Consider the following 21,907-nt stretch of genomic DNA (forward strand, 5'->3'; position numbering starts at 1 on the left):
CGTTGCCGGGGAGCTGGCGTTTAAGTATTGAAATTAGTGAAAGGTTAATTCTAGGAGTCTAATCCATTATTTTTCTTTATTTACTTACCCATAACAAGTTTGTTTTGTTTAGTTGTGATTTTGTTTTAGGTACTTGTTGCATGCAAACACTGTCATTGGGGAAAGAAGGATTATTACCTTTGGACCTTGAAATTGAAAGGAGAGCAAAGTACCTTAGAAAGCAACGAAAGATGGCACATGCTCAAGGAAATATCAATTTGAACCTTGATGGAAATAGAAATGGAAATGGCAATGGAAATGGAAATGGTGATGGGAATGGAGTTAATCAACCCCCACCTGCTAGGAGAGCTATGTCCAATTATATTGCACCCGATTTGGAAGAACGTGACAGTATCAACATTCCGGGTGTAGAGGCCAACAATTTTGAAATCAAACCGGCGATAATACAAATGGTTGCATCGGATCAATTCGGAGGATCACCTATGGAAGATCCAAATGCTCATATTACTAAATTCCTCCGGATTTGTAGCACTTTTAAGATGAACGGAGTTCCCACTGAAGCGATCAAACTCTGACTCTTTCCTTTTTCAGTGAGGGATAAAGCTCATAGTTGGCTCATCTCCTTTCCAGCAAATTATTTTGATAGTTGGGATCAACTCCATAGGGAGTTTTTGAAGAGGTTCTATCCAATCTCAAAGACCCAAAGGATGAGGAGAGCTATACAAAACTTCAAGCAAATCCAAAATGAATCTCTAGCCGAGTCTTGGGAGAGATTTAAGGAACTACGAAGACAATGCCCTCATCATGGTATTCAAGGATGGGATCTAATGATGGCTTTTTATGAGGGTTTGCTAGACAATTCAAAGATCTTGGTTGATGCTTCATCGGGAGGATCATTCACGGTTCTTGAACCCACTCAAGCGGAGGAATTGTTAGAGAAAATTGCTATGAATGGATCTACTTGGTATTCTGAGAGGTCTTCTCAAAGACTAGTGGGTGGTATTCATGACGTAGAGCAAATAACCGCCTTATCGGCTAAGGTGGATAATGTGGCAACCATGGTTCAAAAGCTAGCTCAAATCACTATTAAAAATCAAAACGTGAGCTATGCTTCTATTACTTCTTCTCCTTTGAGACCCGTAATGATGTGTGATTTATGTGGAGGAGAACATAACTCGGGAGAATGCTTTAATGATGACACGAGTTCTCAATCTTCCATAGAGCATGTTGATTTGGTAGGATATGGTAGACCACAACAATCTTTTCAACCTCAAGGAGCCTATAATCCTAATACCTCAAGGAATCATCCCGGCTTTTCTTGGAGCAACCCAATGGGGGCGGCAAATCCCCAAAATTATGACAATAGAAACCCAAATCAAGGATTCCAAGGTCAACAAAATTTTAGAGGGGGTTCAACACAACAATTTAGGACAACTCAAGGATTTCAACCCCAAGCTCCTACTATTCAACCAAGGCCGCCACTACCTACTTTGGAAGCTCCACCTCCACCGAATTGGGAAGCTATGATGGAAATGATGGTGAAATCTCAATTGCAAAGTGATGAAAGATTTAGACAAGTGACAGAGAGGTTGGACCAATTGAGTGCTCATAACAAGATGCTAGAGAACCAAATAGCAAATCAAGCCTCAACTTTTAGCACCAAAGTCACTGGGAAGTTGCCTGCTTGTCCCGAGAATCCCAGAGAGCATGTCAATGCCATTGTAACAAGAAGTGGCAAAAAACTTGAAGGACCACCTCTTCCGGTTGACGAACCACGGCCAAGTAAAATCATTGATGTTGAGATTGAAGAGAAACTTGAGGAAGAAGAAGCTAACCCCCGCCCCCCCCGCCCCCCGCCCCCCCGTTTTGAATTCGAGCCCTCAAAGTCATGAAAAAGATGAAAGAGAGAAGCCTGAGAGAAAATATGTGCCACCACTTCCATTCCCTAAAAAATTTCAAAGGCAAACCAAAGATAGTAGACGGACAAAATTCTTGGATATTGTTGAAAATTTGAAAGTCTCTATCCCGTTGCTCGATTTGCTCACCCAAACACCTTCTTATGGGAAGTTTTAAAGGGAGATTCTATCTAAAAAGAGAAAGTTTGGTGATCAAGAAATGATTGCAATGACACAAGAGTACCGGGCCTTAACATGTGAAGAAGGAAAGTTTCCTACCAAGCTTAGAGATCCGGGAAGATTCACAATTCCATGTGTTATTGGTGGCTCCACAATTAAGGAGCAAGTGTTAATATAATGCCTTTATCTCTTTGCCAGAAGCTCAATTTGGGGGAGCCACAACCGGTCCAATTCACACTCCAATTTGCCGACCGGTCAACCAAAAGTCCTATTGGAATTCTTGAGGATGTTCCCGTTCGTGTTGACAAGTATTTTGTGCCTTGTGACTTCGTGGTAATGGATATTCGAGAAGATCCCTATATTCCAATCATATTGGGGAGACCTTTCTTAGCCACAACAGGAGCAATAATTGATGCACGGAAAGGATCAATGATCTTTGATTTTGGAGAAGAGAAAGTGGCATTCAATGTTATTGAAGATTCCAATTCTTGTGTTATTGAAAGGTGTTATAGGGCTGATGTGATGGGTAGCAAGACTCGTGATGAAGATGAGCATTTTGACCCTCATGATGAAAGGACACGTGATGAGCTTGGATTGTGGAAAAAATTTTCAAATGATGAAAATGCTAAGAGTTTTTTCCCAAAATGGTCCCTCCACTATTGCTCATTCTCAATTTTGCATTTCGACTTTCAATTGCACCTAATGTGGTCCCTCGACTTTCAAAAACTCACCCAATTTGGTCCTCCGTTACATATTCCGTCAAATCAGTGTTAAAATGGAAGGTATTTTCGTCCATTTACCTATTGTTAGCCTAATAAACATTGAGAAATAGTTGAGGGACCATTTTGAGAATAGTCAAGGGACCATTTTGGGAAAAACTATTTTATTTATTTCATTTTTGTTTATTTTCATTTTTTAGACTATAAAATTTGAATTTCTATACATTTTTTTCTTACAAATATAAATAGTTAAAATCGTGCAATCCATCCTAAAATTTTTTAACTTTTTTACAAACTATTCCGATGCAAATTTACAATAACTTTCGTAAATTTTGTAAATACTCATTTTTTAAGCACCGATTACAATAATTCTTAGTCACATCCGTAGTACTAAATATATTACTTTGGATTTTTTTATAAATAAGATATAATATTATTAAACTCAAATAATTAAAAATAATGTGCCCACAGCACAAAAGATTTTATGATTGACTTAAAAAAATAACTATAAATTTTATTTTTGAATACAAATTGACAATTATTAAACATTATTTATAATAATTATTGTGTCTCGTGTAATATACTAAAATTATTAGGTAGGATTTTTATAATTAAGGTATAATTTAATTAAATCAAAATTATTAAAAATAATATGTCCACATTACAAAATAAATTATACTTGCCTTAATAATTAATAAAAAAAAATAAGAAGAGGAAAACATATAAAAGATGTCATAAAATATCTTAAATAATGTAAATTAATATAAAATTTAATATTACTTCGAAATCAAATACATAAAATATTGCAGGAAACATTGACGAGATTTTACTTTTCGGCTCACCTGAGAAGTTTACTAGAAAAATTTACCTTTCGGTCCAATATTTTCCCTACATTTTACACTCTTTGGGTGTCTACGCTTGAAAAAAAATATTATTTTCAATGGTAAAAGTAATATTTAATGTGATACATAGTGATTGATTGTCTATGAACATAAAAAAAATGTATATGAGTATTTATGAAATTTACGGAACTTATTGTAAAACTTCATATGAATGGTTTGTATATTTAGAGTGGAAAAGTCTGTAAAGAAAGTTAAAAATTTTGAGGTTGGATTGCGCGATTTTAACTATTTATACTTGTAAGAAAAAAATGTATCGAAATTCTAATTGTATAGAGTCTAAACAATGAAAATAAACAAAAATGAAATAAATAAAATAGTTTTTCCCAAAATGGTCCCTTGACTATTCTCAAAATGGTCCCTCAACTATTTCTCAATGTTTATTAGGCTAACAATAGGTAAATGGACGAAAATGCCCTCCATTTTAACACTGATTTGACGGAATATGTAACGGAGGACCAAATTGGGTGAGTTTTTGAAAGTCGAGGGACCACATTAGGTGCAATTGAAAGTCGAAATGCAAAATTGAGAATGAGCAATAGTCGAGGGACCATTTTGGGAAAAAACTCAAATGCTAATGTTGCACATGTGGAGAAAGTTGAAAAAGGATGTCTTTTGGGACTCGAGGCTTGTGATAGGAACTTCAATGAGGCTAGTGATGGTGGTAGCCTCACGGATCAACCCGGGTGAACTATGAACAAGGGGTCGAGCTCATGACTTTAAACGAGCGCTTCTTGGGAGGCAACCCAAGTCCTTTAATTTCTTGCATTTTAATTTTTGCTAGTTTACTTTGCATGATGGATTGCGAATAATGAATTTGGGTGTTACTTGCTTTATTTTGAAATTGCATGATGCTATATGAATTTTTGAAAATCCTAGAGCCTTAAGTTTTTGTGTTTTTATGGTTTTGGAGTGGAATTTTTGCTTGATTGAGTGTTGTTTTGATGTTGGGAGTTTGCTTGAAAGGTTTTGATTTAAATAGCAGTGAAAAATTTTACATTCTGATCATTTTCGACGTGTCCAGGACTAGCCTCGACGCCAGGAAGCTATGAGAGCTCAGAATCTGAACATTCTCGACGCGTCGAACGTATGCCGTAGCATTTTTAAGAAAATCGTGTATCCTTTCTAGACGCGTCGAGCCCCTGGTCAACAGTTGACCACAAGAGATTTAAAGCCATTTTCCCAAAAAAAAAAATTTACTCTCCATTTTCAAACAACAGCTCCCCGGTTCGGTTTCTTCGCATATTCTTCATCTTTTGCTTCCAAAATTCACTCACATTTACTCCATCTCTATCCTAAAGCTTTAAGGTAACATCCTTACCCACTTTCTCCATCAATTTCCTTCATTTTTGTTCCTTATTTGATAGTTTTTGGGCAAGAACCCTAACCCACGAATTTTGGCTAATTTTCGAATTTTATGACTTAAAATGCTTTGGGTTAGTGTTTCTTTGTTTAATTTTGCTCTAAGTGTTGCTCTTACTTGTTCATATTACATTTACACTTGAATTTTGAATGAAGAAAATAGGTTTACTCTCTTTACTTGGTTATGAATTTCCATGCTCAAAACTATAGTTTTGTTTCATGATTAGTGTAGATTTAATTTGCATTTCCTCTTGGTGTTTTGTCTTGCTGGTGGTATCCTTTGTTGAACATAAATGGGGTGGTATGACATGCTTAATTGCATCAAATTCTCATGGTTTAAATTGTGCACATAAAGTGTTTGATGAAATGCTTCAATAATGTTCTTGATATTTCTTGCATTGTTTGCTTGCATGTTGCTCTATGTTTCACATTAATCAATGCTTGCAAGTATATATTGTCCTCACTTTATGATGTTGTAGTTAAGAAATGCCTCCAAGAGTTTGGCTCCCAAACAAAAGACAAAGAGGAGAGTCATCACAACAAACTCAAGAGCCTCCTCCTCTTATTCACCACCACCACCTGAAAGCGATCTTCATTAGCAGGTCCAGGGATGCCCTTCAATCCCTTTCCCCTGATTTATTTTGTTGCATTAGGGACAATGCAACTCTTTAAGTGTGGGGGGAAGAGGTTGAATTGATTTTCCCTTTTTATATTTTCAGCTTTGTTTTTAATATTTAGTTTTATTTGTTTTTAAAACTTCTCCTGATTTGAATTTGAACTCTTTCTCCTATTCGTCTTGCTCTTTGGGTTTCTATGAAAAGAAAAATGGTGCTTTTATGTTGAAAAATATGCTCATTAGCTTGTTAATTTCCCCACTTGAATTTTTGTAATTATGTCGTGCTTTTGTTTGGATGACTCATGTGCTTCTTGTTGATAAATTACTTGTCATGGCACCTAGTTGTAATTATTCTCTCTTGCCGGTTTGTGGTTTGTTTGGTTGAGCTTGTTGCATTCCAATGTGTCATTGATGATATCAAAGTGATTGAACTATTTTCTTGCCAATGTCCTTGTTAACCGCTTAATAATTGAAATAATTCCTAATCTAGTGGTTTGTGCTTCGCTAGTGAAAGTTTATGTGGAATTCCGGCATTGCCTCATTAATTGGCTTGATGGAACTTGCCTCAATACTCCTCTAAAATGTAGTCTAATTGTTTGCATGCTTAGAAATGATTTAGACCATTTTTGTTCACCTTTAGACCTACCCGGCCATATCATATGTTTTTATCCCTTGTGTCCCCTTTGAGCCTTTTTCTTTGTTTAATAAGTGCTAAGCACTTAACCCCTCTTCGTGAATTTTTCTTGTTTAACCCTCATCATCAAACCCTTAGCCATTAGCCAAATATGTTCCCTTCCACCTTTGAGAGAATTTAGCATTTATCTTCGATATTCTTGTAGAAGAGATCTTTATGGAGCTTATAGTTAGAAAGCAACATTTCACTTTGAATTGTCTAAGTGTGGGGGTCTTGATCTTTTGTATATACTCGTTTGCTTCTTGGGTAGTTTGTTAGTATTTGTATAAAGTTTGCTTCTTTATATTCAAAAAAAAAAGAGAAAAAAAAATCAAATAAAAAAAATTCAAAAATTCCAAAGTTTCTTCTTTGAAAAGTTGTTGTTTGTTTTGAGAAAAATCAAAAAGAAAAGAAATGAAGAATAAGAGTTTGAATATTTTGAAGTTTGTAAATAGTCTTGAAAAGTTTGTTTTCGACCCCCACTTCATTAGAATATTGCCTTGTTTCTTAAAAGTTACATTTAGCTCCTTTGGTCATATTCTTCTCATCTCTTCTAGGGTTTTATAAGTTAGATATTTGTGACATTCTCTCTCTTTTGTTAATTTTTCCATACCCCTTCTTTGTTAGCCTAAAACCCTTAGCCCCGTTATAAGCCAATAAAAGACCTATTTGATCTTTGCATGCAACTTTAGGTCTATACTAGGAGGAGTATGAAAGGCAAGCCTATGGGATCTATTTCTAATGCCAAGTTTTGCATAAACCTAACTGAGTATGTGTGCACACTAGATTTCTCACTATAAATAATTTTGGTGCTTGGATATTGGCTTGCGAATGGATCTTGTGTGTCAATCTGAGATGATTCTTGAAGCATGTTGTTGTGTGACAAGTTGGTTTGCGGATGTTTGGTTGTGCGAGAGAGGTATGCGTGACTTTTGTGCTTGACTTGAAATTTACCTTTTTTTTTTTTGCTTGGGGACAAGCAAAGACAAGTGTGGGGGAGTTTGATATGATCTCAATTGTGCATATTTTTCTAAGTATTTTGGATCAACTTTTGAGCTTAAATGTATTAAATTGCCTTCTCCAATTCATGTTTCCTTGCCTTTTAGTATAGACATGGTTTATTCTTTATTTTGGTGCTTTTAAGGCGTTTGTTAGTATTTTGAAACCATTTTAGATCAAAGGCAAAGCAAAGGAACGTTCGAAGGCATGATTGGGGTCAAAACGAATGAAGAATGGTGATTTTTAGAGCTGGAAGCGTTCGGAATCCTGCCCGCCGCGACCAAATATTCCCGTGCGTGAAGACTTGAGCCATGATCCAGGCTCAACGCGTCGAGTCCATGCCATAACAATTTCGCGAAAATGCCCGAGGCTCGACGCGTTGAGCCCCTGTCTCGACGCGTCGAGAATCCTACGCAATACAGTGGCGGAATTGCCTATTTTGCCACTATTTTTGCTCCCACTATAAAAGGCTCATTTTCCCAAAACCCTAGGACCTAAGCTGCGTTTTTTGGAGACAAAAGGAGTGAGAGTAAAGGGTGTTTTCCTTTCTAAGGAGTCAAGGAGGGATCAACCACTTTTGGAGAAGATACTCACCATCAAGGAGCTACAAGAGCTTTGGAGGAACAAGGAGAGGCTAGGAAGACTACATTCGGGAGAATCTCTTCCCCTTTTCCTTTACTTAGTTTTTTGTAAACTCTTTAACATTTGTGCTTGAAATTCAATACTAGCCATGAGTGGCTAAACTTGTTAGGGATTTTTGGGTGAAAGTTGTTTATGAACCTATTGTGCCTTGTTCTGAATGCTTCAATGTTATGTTGTATATTTGGGTTTTATACTTATGATGCAATTGTGATTTCTATTGTGATGCTTGTGATTAAAGACCTAAATTACTTGTATCTTGCTATAGTTGTGTCTTGATGGAAGTTAGGGCATAGTTTTTAGCACTCACATTTGCACTTGACATTTGCACCTTGGGAAAGGGCATTTTTGTTAAGGGATTTCGTTTAGATTGCTTGTTCTTGATTAGCTCCTTGATGTGGGTTTGAATTATGGGAGTAATTCCTTCCCTTTTGTGATTGCAATCAACCACATTTGTTAGAACCCATTTTAAATATATCCTTTAGTTAGCACTAGGTTAGTAAACACTTAAACCCGGAAATCCCACTCTCTCTATATTGTTTTCATCCACTAGCTTTCTTTATTTTATTTTATTACTATATTTGCAAACGTTCAAACACCATTTTCGTTAGGATTAGCTTCACGTGAATATATTAGTAACTAGTGTTCGATGCGCCCCGCTTCCCTGTGGATCGATAACCCAATACTCGGGTATTTATTTGTTTGTGTTAGAATATGCTGCAACCAGCACACCTTGGATCAATTTCTTGATTTACAATTGTTACTATTTTTAGGAAATTATTTATGTAATTTTTCCTATGAATTCGTTTTGGAAATATTATTTCGATTATAATTCCCTACAAACTTAAAACCAAATCGTTGAAATGACTTCCACTAACGTTCAAAATAATAATGGTGGAAATATGGAAATAATGGTTTTGATGCACAAGTTACATAGTCGAATACTAGTACTCTTGTGAATGTTGGCATGCAAGTACCTATAATGACACCATCTATTTCAGCTTAAAAGTATAAGAAGTTCATTGGATTGAACTTCAAGTGGTGGTAGAAAAAGATGTTCTACCTAATAACACTCTGTCTTGTGAGGTTCTAGACCAAGAAGATTCCAACTGTGAAAAAACATGAGTTTATGTGTATATTGTTAGCACAATGGAGGCTTGGAAACATTCTAGTTTCCTTTGTCGAAACTACGTTTGAATGTTTTACATGACTTGTTGTACAATGTGCAGTACAAGTTGAAAATAAGTAAGAAGTTGTGGGAGTCTTTAGACCATAAGTATAGAAGTGAAGATTTTGGGGTAAGGAAATTTATTATCGACAGATTCCTTAACTATAAAATAGTAGACTCCAAATTCATGCCAAGTTAAGTTGAAGAAATTGAGATGATCTTCAATAAGATACATGACAAGGCTTGGTTGTGAGTGATGCTTCCCAATTGGTATCCACTGTTCACTTGTTGCCTCTAAAATTAAAGAATTACATGAAACACAAACAAAAGGAAACAAATTTTGAAATGTTGATCTTCCAATTTAGGATTGAGGAGGACTACTGCAAGAGTGATGGAAAAACTCCCATCCTTGGTGGTGCTAATGCCAATGTATTGGAACATGATAATAGCTCCAAGAACTCTAAAAAAGACAAACAAGAGCTTGTTCTTAAAGGATGTGTATCAAAGAAGAATAACAAGTCTTCTCAAACAAATATGATGATTGAAAAATGAGCTACAAGTCTACTAATTGAAAGGTACCAAAGAATAATAGCAGGTCTTCTCAAGTAAATAATTGTGGAAGCAATAAGAATAATAATCATCTCTGCTAAAGTGACCGAGGTAATCACGGTTTGGTAGAACTAAAGAGAGTGATTCATTAACATTGGTGCAACTCGACATATTTGTTTTGTGAACTTTTTACCTCCTTCAAAGACTATTATTAGCAAGGAAATGTGGATGAGAAATTCTACTTAGTCTACTGTTGAAAGTGTGGCCAAGGTGATTCTGAAAATGACCTTCGAGAAATAGCCTACTCTTAATAATATACCTTATGTACTTGATGTATGCAAAAATTTAATTTATGGTTCACTATTGAACAAGTTTGGCTTTCATATGATTTTTGAGTCAAATAAGGTAAGTTTGTCTGAGTTAGGAATATATGTAGTGATAGGAACCCATCCACATGGAGGAAACAAGCAAGTCCAATTAAAATTCCATTTGACAGGGGAAAGTGTGATTCAAGGACGAATCATTTTCAAGAAAGGGAGGATGATGCAAACTAGCCCATACATGATCCATTCGAAGTCGAAGCATGCCAAATAAAGAGTCCAAGTGATGATGGTGGATACTTAGAACATTTTTCATGCATAAGAGCTGATTTTGAAGAGCCCATAAATACCATCTAAGATGTCCAAATTCGTGGCTTTGCTTGGGAGGGTACAAAAGAGGTTGAAATAATTCACCAAAATCAGATTTTGAGGCACATGGACATGCTTTGGCATATTAGGAAGACTATTGGTCTTTCCTAGACAAGTTATGACATTTAATCTCCTTGATAGTGATGTATTTTTACTATTGATGTCTTTTGATCTCCTTGATGTACTTTTACTATTGATGACATTTGGAGTCCCCTAGCATATGTATAAATAGGGTGTGTATTTCCTTTGATGAATCAAGCATTTTTCAGAATTAATCAAAACTTCCTAAGTCTTCTTTACATTTGTGTAAGAATTCTTTCTTCTATTCGTGGTCCTATCGAATAGTGTTCTTGATTCGTGGCCCTATCGAATCAAACCCGCATTCTACCAACCTTAGATTTTAGGAATTGTGGTTCTATCAATTCATAGAATCAAGGGAACTACTAGAGAACCCACTCTAGTTGTTTGAAGATTGCGTTCTTGAGGAACTTGAGGCGTGCTAAGGGTTGTTTCTTGGTCCTTCGTGGAATCGGGGCTCAAGGGTGATCTTGTGTGCACCAAAGGTAACTCCTTATCTATTGAATTTGAGAACATCTTGGGCAATAATTCCTTGTTACGGATCCTCCTTACGAAGATTCGTATCAATTTGGTATCAGAGCTTAGGTTTCGTTCTCAATTGTTTGCTATCTTATTTTTTTGCATATCCATAACAAAAACCTCAAAAAAAAATCTCTATTGTGTCTTTGATTGTTTTCTTGTATTCCTTGTCCATTTTCTTATTGTTATAAAAAACAAAACACACAAAAAAAGTGAAAAAAAAAATTCAAGTCTTTGGCAGTGACTATCCAGAAAGTTTCTTCCCGGCGCAGTCAAGTTCAAAAATTCGTGAAAAATACTTCCAAACCTTATTTTCCATTGAATTTTTTTCTGGAAGTCCTAGTCTTGTTGAAATTGATATCTGGAGATTTTGGTCCAAAAATTCCTTACCAATATTTCACAGAAAATTCTTAAAGTTTGCTCAATTTTCTGCTTAGTACTGTCCAGAATTTCTGCCTAGCGCAGTCAGGAAAGAAAATTCAAAAAAAAAACTTCAAATATTCTTTTTAACTTGAATTTTTTTTCTTGAGGACGTCAACTTATAATACTTGAAATCCATAAAAAAGTTTGGGTAGAAAAGTTGCTCCAATAAACACAGAAAATTCCGTGAACTTCTTGGCAGAATCTGGTAGTTTTTGTTCCTGACTAAATCAGTGTTCTTAAATTGAAATTCCTTGTTCCTTTATTCTTCTTTGTTTTTATTTCTCTATTTATTCTTGTTGTTCTCACACATTACCTTATTATTTGGATTACCCTTGTTCTTCAATTCCTGAAGACTACGAGGCTCCAGAGGTAAGTCTTTTGTATTTTGAGGGCGAATCCACAACAACCTGAGCAACGACTCTACATTTAGAGAAACTTGTGAGGCTATTTTCCATCAAGAGAGATACATGAGAGGAGTGGTGAGTTGTGGGCTGTGTGTAGTGTACCTCACAACCTAAAACAAACTCAAAACCATGAGTAGAGTGAAGCAAGGGAGAGATCCTGTTTATACTAACTTGATTTCTTAATTGCTAGTGTTTCTTATTGTTGTTACTGATGGCTAAAGGAGGTGAGCAGCCAAACTTAGGACAACAAATGACCAAAATGATGAGGATGTTGGAGGACTTGCAACAGCAAATGCGTTACATGTCACGTCCACAAAATCAACCTATGGAGGTACAAGCGGGCAATTTCAAGCTTGAATTGCCTAAATTCAATGGTGAAGGAGATCCCGGAGATTATATAGAATGGGAGGATGATGTACAAAGTGTTTTTGATTGTAACAAATATAGTGAAATAACAAAAGTTAGATTAGTTATTTTATCTTTTAAGGGTTTTGCAGTTACTTGGTGGAAACGACAGGAGCAAGAAAGGGAGTTTACTCATGATGCACCAGTTGCTACTTGGGATAGGCTAAGGACAATGCTTAGGCGCACGTTCCGACCAGCCACATACTACTTTGAGCTTGAGAAGCAGTTACGTGGGATCCGACAAGTAAACATGCATCGTTACCACACCATGGATGATGCCTTGTATGCTGCCTGGAAAGTTGAGAAGACAAATACGGAGATGAAGGCTTATACATCTCAAGCTAGAAGGTGGACAACACAAAACCCAAATACCCCATTGATGCGTGAGGATGTTCAAACGACCCGTGAACCCCATGAGGAAGAGGTAGATGAACAAATTGAGTTGATTGAGCAAAATGATGAAGATGTGCTCTTGTCCCTTGATGCGACCCATGCTAATGATGATGAACATGATTTCGCTGTCAAAAACTATGAACAAGCTGACGAGAAGGTAGATGAACAAATTGATGTGATTGAGCAAGATGATGAAGATGTGCTCTTGCCCCTTGATCTAGCGTGTGTTGAAGATGATGAACATGGTGCCAATAAGTCAATTCTTGAGCAAGAAGAAAGCCAAACAAGAACTTGTAGCATCATTATTGATTTGGGGAGTTGCACGAATGTGGTTAGTGCCGCCATGGTGACTAAACAAGCACTTGTGCTTGTTTTTACGATGAAAATTCATAAACTTGCTAATTTTCCTTTCACTAAAGATTTGGATTCGAGGACGAATCCTTTTCAAGAAAGGGAGAATGATAGGAACCCATCCACATGGAGGAAACAAGCAAGTCCAATAAAAATTCCATTTGACAGGGGAAAGTGTGATTCAAGGACGAATCATTTTCAAGAAAGGGAGGATGATGCAAACTAGCCCATACATGATCCATTCGAAGTCCAAGCATGCCAAATAAAGAGTCCAAGTGATGATGGTGGATACTTAGAACATTTTTCATGCATAAGAGCTGATTTTGAAGAGCCCATAAATACCATCTAAGATGTCCAAATTCGTGGCTTTGCTTGGGAGGGTACAAAAGAGGTTGAAATAATTCACCAAAATCAGATTTTGAGGCACATGGACATGCTTTGGCATATTAGGAAGACTATTGGTCTTTCCTAGACAAGTTATGACATTTAATCTCCTTGATAGTGATGTATTTTTACTATTGATGTCTTTTGATCTCCTTGATGTACTTTTACTATTGATGACATTTGGAGTCCCCTAGCATGTGTATAAATAGGGTGTGTATTTCCTTTGATGAATCAAGCATTTTTCAGAATTAATCAAAACTTCCTAAGTCTTCTTTACATTTGTGTAAAAATTCTTTCTTCTATTCGTGGTCCTATCGAATAGTGTTCTTGATTCGTGGCCCTATCGAATCAAACCCGCATTCTACCAACCTTAGATTTTAGGAATTGTGGTTCTATCAATTCATAGAATCAAGGGAACTACTAGAGAACCCACTCTAGTTGTTTGAAGATTGCGTTCTTGAGGAACTTGAGGCGTGCTAAGGGTTGTTTCTTGGTCCTTCGTGGAACCGGGGCTCAAGGGTGATCTTGTGTGCACCAAAGGTAACTCCTTATCTATTGAATTTGAGAACATCTTGGGCAATAATTCCTTGTTACGGATCCTCCTTACGAAGATAGGCGTGCTAAGGGTTGTTTCTTGGTCCTTCGTGGAATCGGGGCTCAAGGGTGATCTTGTGTGCACCAAAGGTAACTCCTTATCTATTGAATTTGAGAACATCTTGGGCAATAATTCCTTGTTACGGATCCTTCTTACGAAGATTCGTATCATGTAGGTAATGGCTATGTAACATATGGGAATTTTAAAGCTCAATGCAATGCCTATTATCAATAAGAATAAAGGTTGTTCTACTTACTTGTTTGAGTATTTCAATTTGTGTCATGGTATACTACGATTATCTTAATTTTAATTCTATACGTAGAGTAATTAATATTGACCATATTCCTACATTCCAAATTAACAATCACAAATGTGTAGTTTGTATTGAAACAAAACTATTAGTAAAGCACATTTTGATTGGTTGAAGGTAAGGATGATGTGTTATTTTCTTATTCGATAAGGGTTTTTGAACCAATTTTTATTGTTTTTAGTAAAGCTAAAGCCAATGCTAAATTTAGAATTCCTTCTCACAGTACGTAAAAATAGCATTTTATCCTTTCCTATTACAGTATTAAAGTTCATATCATAAAATATTAATAAATTTAGTATATAATGATAATACAATTTTAAAAATAATATTTAAAAATTTTATTGAAATCTAAATTAATTTAAAACATAATTGAAGATTTGACAAGAAGAAAAATTAAAATATTATAAATGTTTGAGAAAATCAAAATATTACTGATTTAATTATAATATGATAATATATTATTCATAAGTTAATCATAATACATTTATTATAAATATATTCGAGAGTTGCTCAAGGATTACACTACTTAATTTACAATTTTAACTTACGAAGATTAAATACTTTCAATTTAAAAAGAGTAAATGATTAAATTGGTCCCTCGACTATTGTAAAATTACCGATTTATGGTCCTCGGATTGACTGTTATTCTTTTTCAATTAAGTCCTCAACTATGCAAATGTTACTCAATTAAGTCATATGTTCTAATGCTGCCTCCCTTTTCTCTCTAAAACCAAACCCCTTTCTCTGCTGCTCAACTTCGGCTTCCACCGCCGGCCTCCGGCCGGAGCTCTAATGGAGCTTTAAGCCGGCGGTTTTGGTCACCTTCTATGTTTGCTCTCGCTCTTCTTCCGCTCCGACCACCGTCGCAGCTCCGTCCGCCTCCGACCACTGCCACAGATCTTATTCTTGCGTTTTCTCTCCCTTTGAATAAAATAATAGTAGGTATGTATTGGGGTTTGTGTTGGTAGTCTTGAACTCCCAACCCTACTTTGACTTTACCCACTTTTTATTTTCTCTATTATTGTGTTTTCCTCTCATTAGTTTCACGAGCATTTTTCCTCTCGTTACTTTCACGAGCTTTTCATTTTCATTAGCATAAATCGTTTAGTTTGGTTTCGACAAGTGTTGATCTTATTCTGGGCGAGCAAAAAAGAATGATGACGAAGACCCAGATCTTTGATGAAACTTTAAGCTCCCTGAAGGAATATAGCTTCATAGTTATGAAATAGTCTGCGATTCAAGTTTTCTATAGCATAGTTAGAAAAGTTGTTTCTATGTCTGACTGTGAATGGTTTACCATTTCATTGATCATTTATGTAAACGTTTTATGTTATGAATTAATGGAATAGCTACGTTTGCCTTCAAAAAAAAAAAGTCATATGTTAATGTCACCATGAAAAAAACTTTGAAATCTAAGGTTAAATATGTAATTTTACATGTTTAAATGTTTAATACATGAAATGATCCTTGAATTATGACAAAATTAATTAGGTCTTAAATTGGTCCTCTAATTGTGAGAATTCACTATATTGCCATGGTCCTCTGATTTGCATAGTTGAGGACTTAACCGTGCTATATGGATTAATGGTTCAAGTGGTTCAATATTGCTTTCAATCAATTTGAAATGTGTTCTTGCTAGTTTTGTTTCAATACAAACTACACATTTGTAATTATTAGCATTGGCTTTAGCTTTACTAAAAACAATAAAAATTGGTTCAAAAACCCTTATCGAATAAGAAAATAACACATCATCCTTACCTTCAACCAATCAAAATGTGTTTTAGAAACCGTCTTCTACTATGGCTATGTTTGGCAAACCTAGCTGAAATGGTAGCTGAAAGCTAAAAAGTAGTTGAAAGCTGAAAAGCTATACTGTAAGCTCGAAGCTGAAATTTGAAGAGTTGTTAAGCTAGTTGTTATGCTTAAAAGTGTTTGGTAAAATTAACTTTTTGTTAAGTTGATAAATGTAAAAAGACTAAAAAGGACATCTACATAAAAGTTAAATAATTTTAAATTTAAATAGGTTTGTTTACATACTAAAATATAAAATAATGAAATCAATATAATTTAATAAAATATAAAGTAAGAACATATATTTAAAAATATATAAAGTAAAACAAAATGTTTATAATTTATAAAATTAGTTCATACAAAAATTATTGTTCAAACACAAATATCAAATTAAAATTACAACGAAACATATTGAAGAAAAAATGCCAAAAGAGTTTTATTTGGGAGGGATAAATGATGTCATTTATTTAAAATAATAAGGATAAAGATGGAAAAAAGTTAAGAAGCTACTAAGTTATTTTTGAAAACCTACCTGAAGTAGCGTTTCAAAATAAGCTCTTATTTTAAGCTACTAGCTTATTTTGAGAGCATTACCAAACAAACAAAGCTTATAGCTTAAAACTGACTCTATTACAATGTAGTATCTGTTCATAACTACTTTCTCAACCTATTGAAATACAAGAATCAGTATTGCCTCCACTGAAGCTCGAACCCACCACCTCCCATATAAAGGGAAGGGTTTGATGCCACTAGGGCACTAGACCACAAGGTCCTTGGCTTGTATTTAATTTTAATTGTTATTGAGTAATTGTAATTATGTCATATTAGAAAAAAATAATCTTACCCTCTTATGGAACGACTCCTTGGGAATATCAGACACTGATCTTTCCATCTAATAGGTATTTGACTCATTGTAATTTATCTTTCCACATGTTTTTTAGGCCAATGTATAAAGACTCTAAGGGAGGAATTTCGTTTCTTATCCACAGGAAGAAAACAATCTTTAACTAAAAAGCACAATACAAATCTACATCATCAGATCAATATCGTCTTAATCCAAATCATGATTTCAACAATCGTTTAAATGAAATGACTATTAAACCACTACTTCTTTTTCTACTATGCTTCAATGAATTCGTTCTCCAACTTTGATTAAAATAAATTAATTAGGATAATAGTTTAGCTATAAAATTCTAAATTTATATCCCGTGAAAATTGTGTATTAACATTATTTTTTATTTGTATCAGTCACTTATGAATAATCTAGTGTACTTCTTTGACTCCTTTGATTATGATGTTCACATCGATTACACTTTTAATATTAATTTCCTGTAAATCAATAGATAATAGTTTGGTTATAAAATCTTAACTTTCTATCCAACTAAACTTATGATTCGAGATTCAAAAATAATTGGTGGCTAAAAATTAAAAAGAATCGAGTACATCTACTTGTAAAGTTGGTGCTAATATATTAAACGCAACTACAATTGTTGAAGGGACATTTTCTTCTATACATTTCATCATGAGTAGATTGTATAACAAATGTCAAATCAATTGATGCACCACCATATAGTAAATTATATATTGAGATTTTTTTTTGATAACATCATTAATGAAACGCTTATATATTTATCAATTTCAAAATATGGAGTACAATAGTACACAATTATAAAGACTTATGCTAATATTTTACTAGAAAAATACATTATATCTTATTTTTAAATTTTATTTAATAATAATTCAATTTTTTTGTCATGTAAAAAAGGAAATAGAAAGACAATTTAGTGAGGTAGTGCCATCTCTCTTCCACCCCATAATTTAACCAAAATATTGAAATACCTAATTATTCTTTTTTTTTTTTCTAGAAAGAGGCATCAAAGTGGGTGACACAAAAAATCTTCTATATATAAAAAAAAAGTTACAAATCAAATAGTAAAAATATTGACTACTACTTACAAAAATGCAATCATCCTTTTCTATTTATAATAATGAACATTATTACTATTTAGCATTATTGCAAATTTTCTTTTATATATATATATAGAACTGTGTCTCTCATTCAAAATGAAAAGGACAAAAATATTATGATTATATTAAATGGTTGAAAATAATTAAAAAATAATTACTGATGGATCTCAGCGCTGCACTATGCTTACTTCTCAGGGTGACTGGGGTAAGTCAAGTACACTTAACCACAAATTTTTTTAGTTATTTGGTTGTCATATCCTACTTAAAATCAATTGGTTATAAGTATATGTACATTAATCATTTAACCACATCTCTCCATAGTAAGCCATCGCGTCAAGTCTCGAATCAAGCAGAGACTGAATTCGGCCGACCCAACGCCCAAAGTAACTTCTTTTAAAATTATCCATATATATATATATATATTTTTTGATATGAAAATATCAACTTAAGAGGCACCGAAATGCTTTGTATATGCATGTATACAAAATGTTAAGAGTGCTTAGCTTATAGCTTTTTGACACAAAATCTGAAATTTTTGTGGCCATTTATGTTGTTTTGTGGGAACACAATAAAGAAAGAAAAAGAACACCCATAATTTATCTATTGACTTTAATATTGCTACTCTTATGTTCCTTCAAACAAAATAAAATAAAATAATACGGAGTAATAAATTAAAGTAAAAGTAATTGCATGAGTTATGTTGGTAGTTAACCGAAAGGGACGTAAAGCATTAGCTTCTCATTTAACGCTCCACCACCTGTCGCGATTCGATATGAACTAAGCCCCACGTGTTTACTTGACACTATTCCAAAGAACAAACAGATTAACTGAAAAAAAAAAAGTAATTAATGTTAATAACGTTATTAGTCATTATCTTTCTTCTTATTTTTTTTTAAACATCTTTCTCCTTATTTAATTAAATACTTTTCTTAAGGTCCTGGCAAGACAGGGGAAGAATGGAAGTTACACATCGCATTCTATTGGTCTTGTCGTATTTGTAATAAAGTAACGCTACACTCTTTTTTAATTTTACCTTTTAATTTTCACATCGCATAATAATATTTGATGATTATTTGTTATTTAATTAATAAATATATTCTTTTTAAAAAAAAAAATCAAATAGTTCCTCAAACTTCACATGCATACAAGTGTAATTAGGTCTTTGAATTTTAAGAAGTACAATTAAGCTCATTAACATGTTATTTTTGTGCATTAAAATTCTAAAATTGATTAAGGACTTGCAATAACAGGTCATTACGGTTTGAACCAAAATCTTGTAGGAAAGGTTTGGTTCTGTTTTTAGTTTGAATCTTTATTCATTTTTCAAGCTTTTAATCTCTATTTTTCAAAGTATTCAAGTTCAACCTTTCAAGAGTTTTTATTTTTAAATAATAATAATAATAATAAAATTAAAAAAATTGATTGAAAAAATAACACGTAAATTTCGCTAATTTGACTTATCGTCCAAGACATGCAAATCACAGCTGTGTGGAACACGTTCCAAAACGATATCGTTGAATTTTATAAGTTAGAATAATGTACATTATGAGTTAGAATAGTGTACTTTATGGGTTAGAATAATGTACATTACGTGTTAGAATAATAAAATTTATGGAGTAAGATAATGTACTTTATGAATTAAATAATGTACATTATGAGTTATAAAAAAATATGTTGTAGTGAGCGACATTAAAAAAAAAAACTACGTAAAATGACATCGTTTTTGGATCGTAATCCACACAGATTTATAAACCACGATCTACGTAATAACTATTGATCATCCAACCAACTATTTACATAGAGCTTAATCAAAGGAGATGATCTCTCCTAGAGATTGACAAATGTTAAGACTATAACTTGGATCAATTTAATGTGTACATACTACACATGCAAAGTATAGAATGATGCATGTCTAGTCTACCCAATTCGATAATCCCAACGTCCTATCGGGGTGTATATATAAACCAATAATTCATATGCTTTTTCATGAAGTCAAAGGTTTGTTTGTATAATGGCTATTTTACCGACAAAGCAAGTTGCAAAACAAATTATTGTGCGCATTGAATCTTGGCCCAAATAAATGTACTAATGTCTCGCAATTTCCATCATCTTTCGTTGTATTGTCGAGCGGTCTTTTAGAGTTTAGACCTATTAGGCAGTTGCCACGCTACCTTAGCAGAAAAAACAAACAGATGTCTGGCTTGTAGCCGTTAAGAAAAAACCAAATGCTACAAAATTCTTTTATTTATTTGTTTTGACTTTTCAATTCAGTCGTCTAACCGATAAAAATAGTTCCAAAATGGGTTAGTTAATCAGCTTTTGATTCAGGGGTCACACTTGTGTAAGACCGTCTCACGGATCCTTATTCGTGAGACGGATCGGGTCGGGTCAAAGTACCATGCAAATGTCATACTTATATATGCAAATCTCACACTTATATGCTCAAATATAACACTAATCAAAAATACAATTTTTGTTACTTATAAGAGAAAAACTAATACATTTTTCATAATAAGTAATGTTGACAAGTGCCTCTCACTTATAAGGGCAAATATAATACTTTTGAGGAAAACTGTAATACTTTTAAATCGAAATGTAAAAGTATTGTATTTTCCCTTAAAAGTATTACATTTACCCTAATAAGTAACAAAAATTTTATTCCTGATTAGTATTACATTTGAGCATATATGTATGGCATTTGTGCATATAAGTGTTACATTTGCATCTTGACCCGACCCGTCTCATGGTGAGACGGTCTCACACAAGTTTTTGCCTTGATTCAACTATATATGTTATTAAACATTGTAAAAACAAGCTCTGATTCATGTATAGGCCATGTTCAGCTAACAGAGATCAGGTTGAAGCAAGCTTCTGATCTCAGTTGTAGACGGTGAAGATTGAAGATGAAGATGTCCCAAGGGTTAGAGGGGAAGAATCTGGAAACTGCACTTTTTTAGCTATATGTATATATACACATCGTCCTTCTTAGATAATAATATTATATTAATTATATTAATTGTAATTAGTATATTTATAATACTAATAATAATTATAAAATACTAATAACGTGTTACGAATATTAATTACTAAAATTTGCATGCATTTTCTTTTATTTATTTCTTAATTGTATATAATTTATTTGTATAGAAAATTGTTCCCCTTCGTGTGTTACTAAAGTAGCTAGCGAAAGTCCAAAATTAGTTTGTGGTGTTTTCAAGGGAGTAGCTGATTATGGACATTGAAAGTGCTTTCAATTGGAACCTTTAATCACAAAATGAACCAAAAAACTAACATAATAAGAGAAGAAAACACTAAAAAAATTGTGTAGAGAGAATGTAGTCTCGGTGTGTTCCAAAAGAGAGGGCATGCAAAGAAGAAAGGGAAGAAAGTGATTATAAGAACAACGTCTAGGAACGCTACATGCGAGTTGCTTTTATCCTCACCTTAGATAAAATGAGGAAAGTGACTCGATAGTTGCTTGGGGGTGGAACTTGAAGCTGACTTGACGACGGAAGATTGTTTGGTAATCCCTCCATTTCACTGTACAAACTAATTTTCTAAAAATTGACTTATGGAGGATCTTCGCAATCTCAGAAGGTGCACAGAGATCGCTTTGTGACAAAATTGAAAGGAAGAAAACGAGAGATATGGTATGGGATGTCTGAATTTATTGTTGGGTGTGCGTTTGGAATTTCTATAACCAGAAAGAGAGAGGTGAGAGTGTGTCTAAACAAAAAAAAGAGAGGGATCAAAAGTGGAAAATAAGTTGCGGTTGTAGTATGAGATGTCCGGAATTAAGGTTTTTTTGAAGATAGGGTTGAGCCTACTATTTTATTCTTCGGCCAAGGTTACTTCCTTTGAAATTAACACATACATATTAGGGCTTTTGGACCATGAT

The 21,907-nt window shown here is 34.1% G+C and overlaps 1 protein-coding gene across 1 annotated transcript; it reads left to right on the forward strand.

Annotated features, from left to right (window-relative positions):
* The first annotated feature begins 230 nt into the window (after positions 1 to 230).
* Positions 231 to 1,892, forward strand: LOC116001238. The gene is made up of 2 exons (XM_031241126.1): positions 231 to 525; positions 592 to 1,892. The coding sequence occupies exons 1-2, from the start codon at positions 231 to 233 to the stop codon at positions 1,890 to 1,892; spliced, it is 1,596 nt and encodes a 531-aa protein (XP_031096986.1).
* Positions 1,893 to 21,907: the final 20,015 nt, after the last annotated feature.

This window comes from Ipomoea triloba, chromosome 13 (assembly GCF_003576645.1).
Source record: "Ipomoea triloba cultivar NCNSP0323 chromosome 13, ASM357664v1".
NCBI classification, from domain to species: domain Eukaryota; kingdom Viridiplantae; phylum Streptophyta; class Magnoliopsida; order Solanales; family Convolvulaceae; genus Ipomoea; species Ipomoea triloba.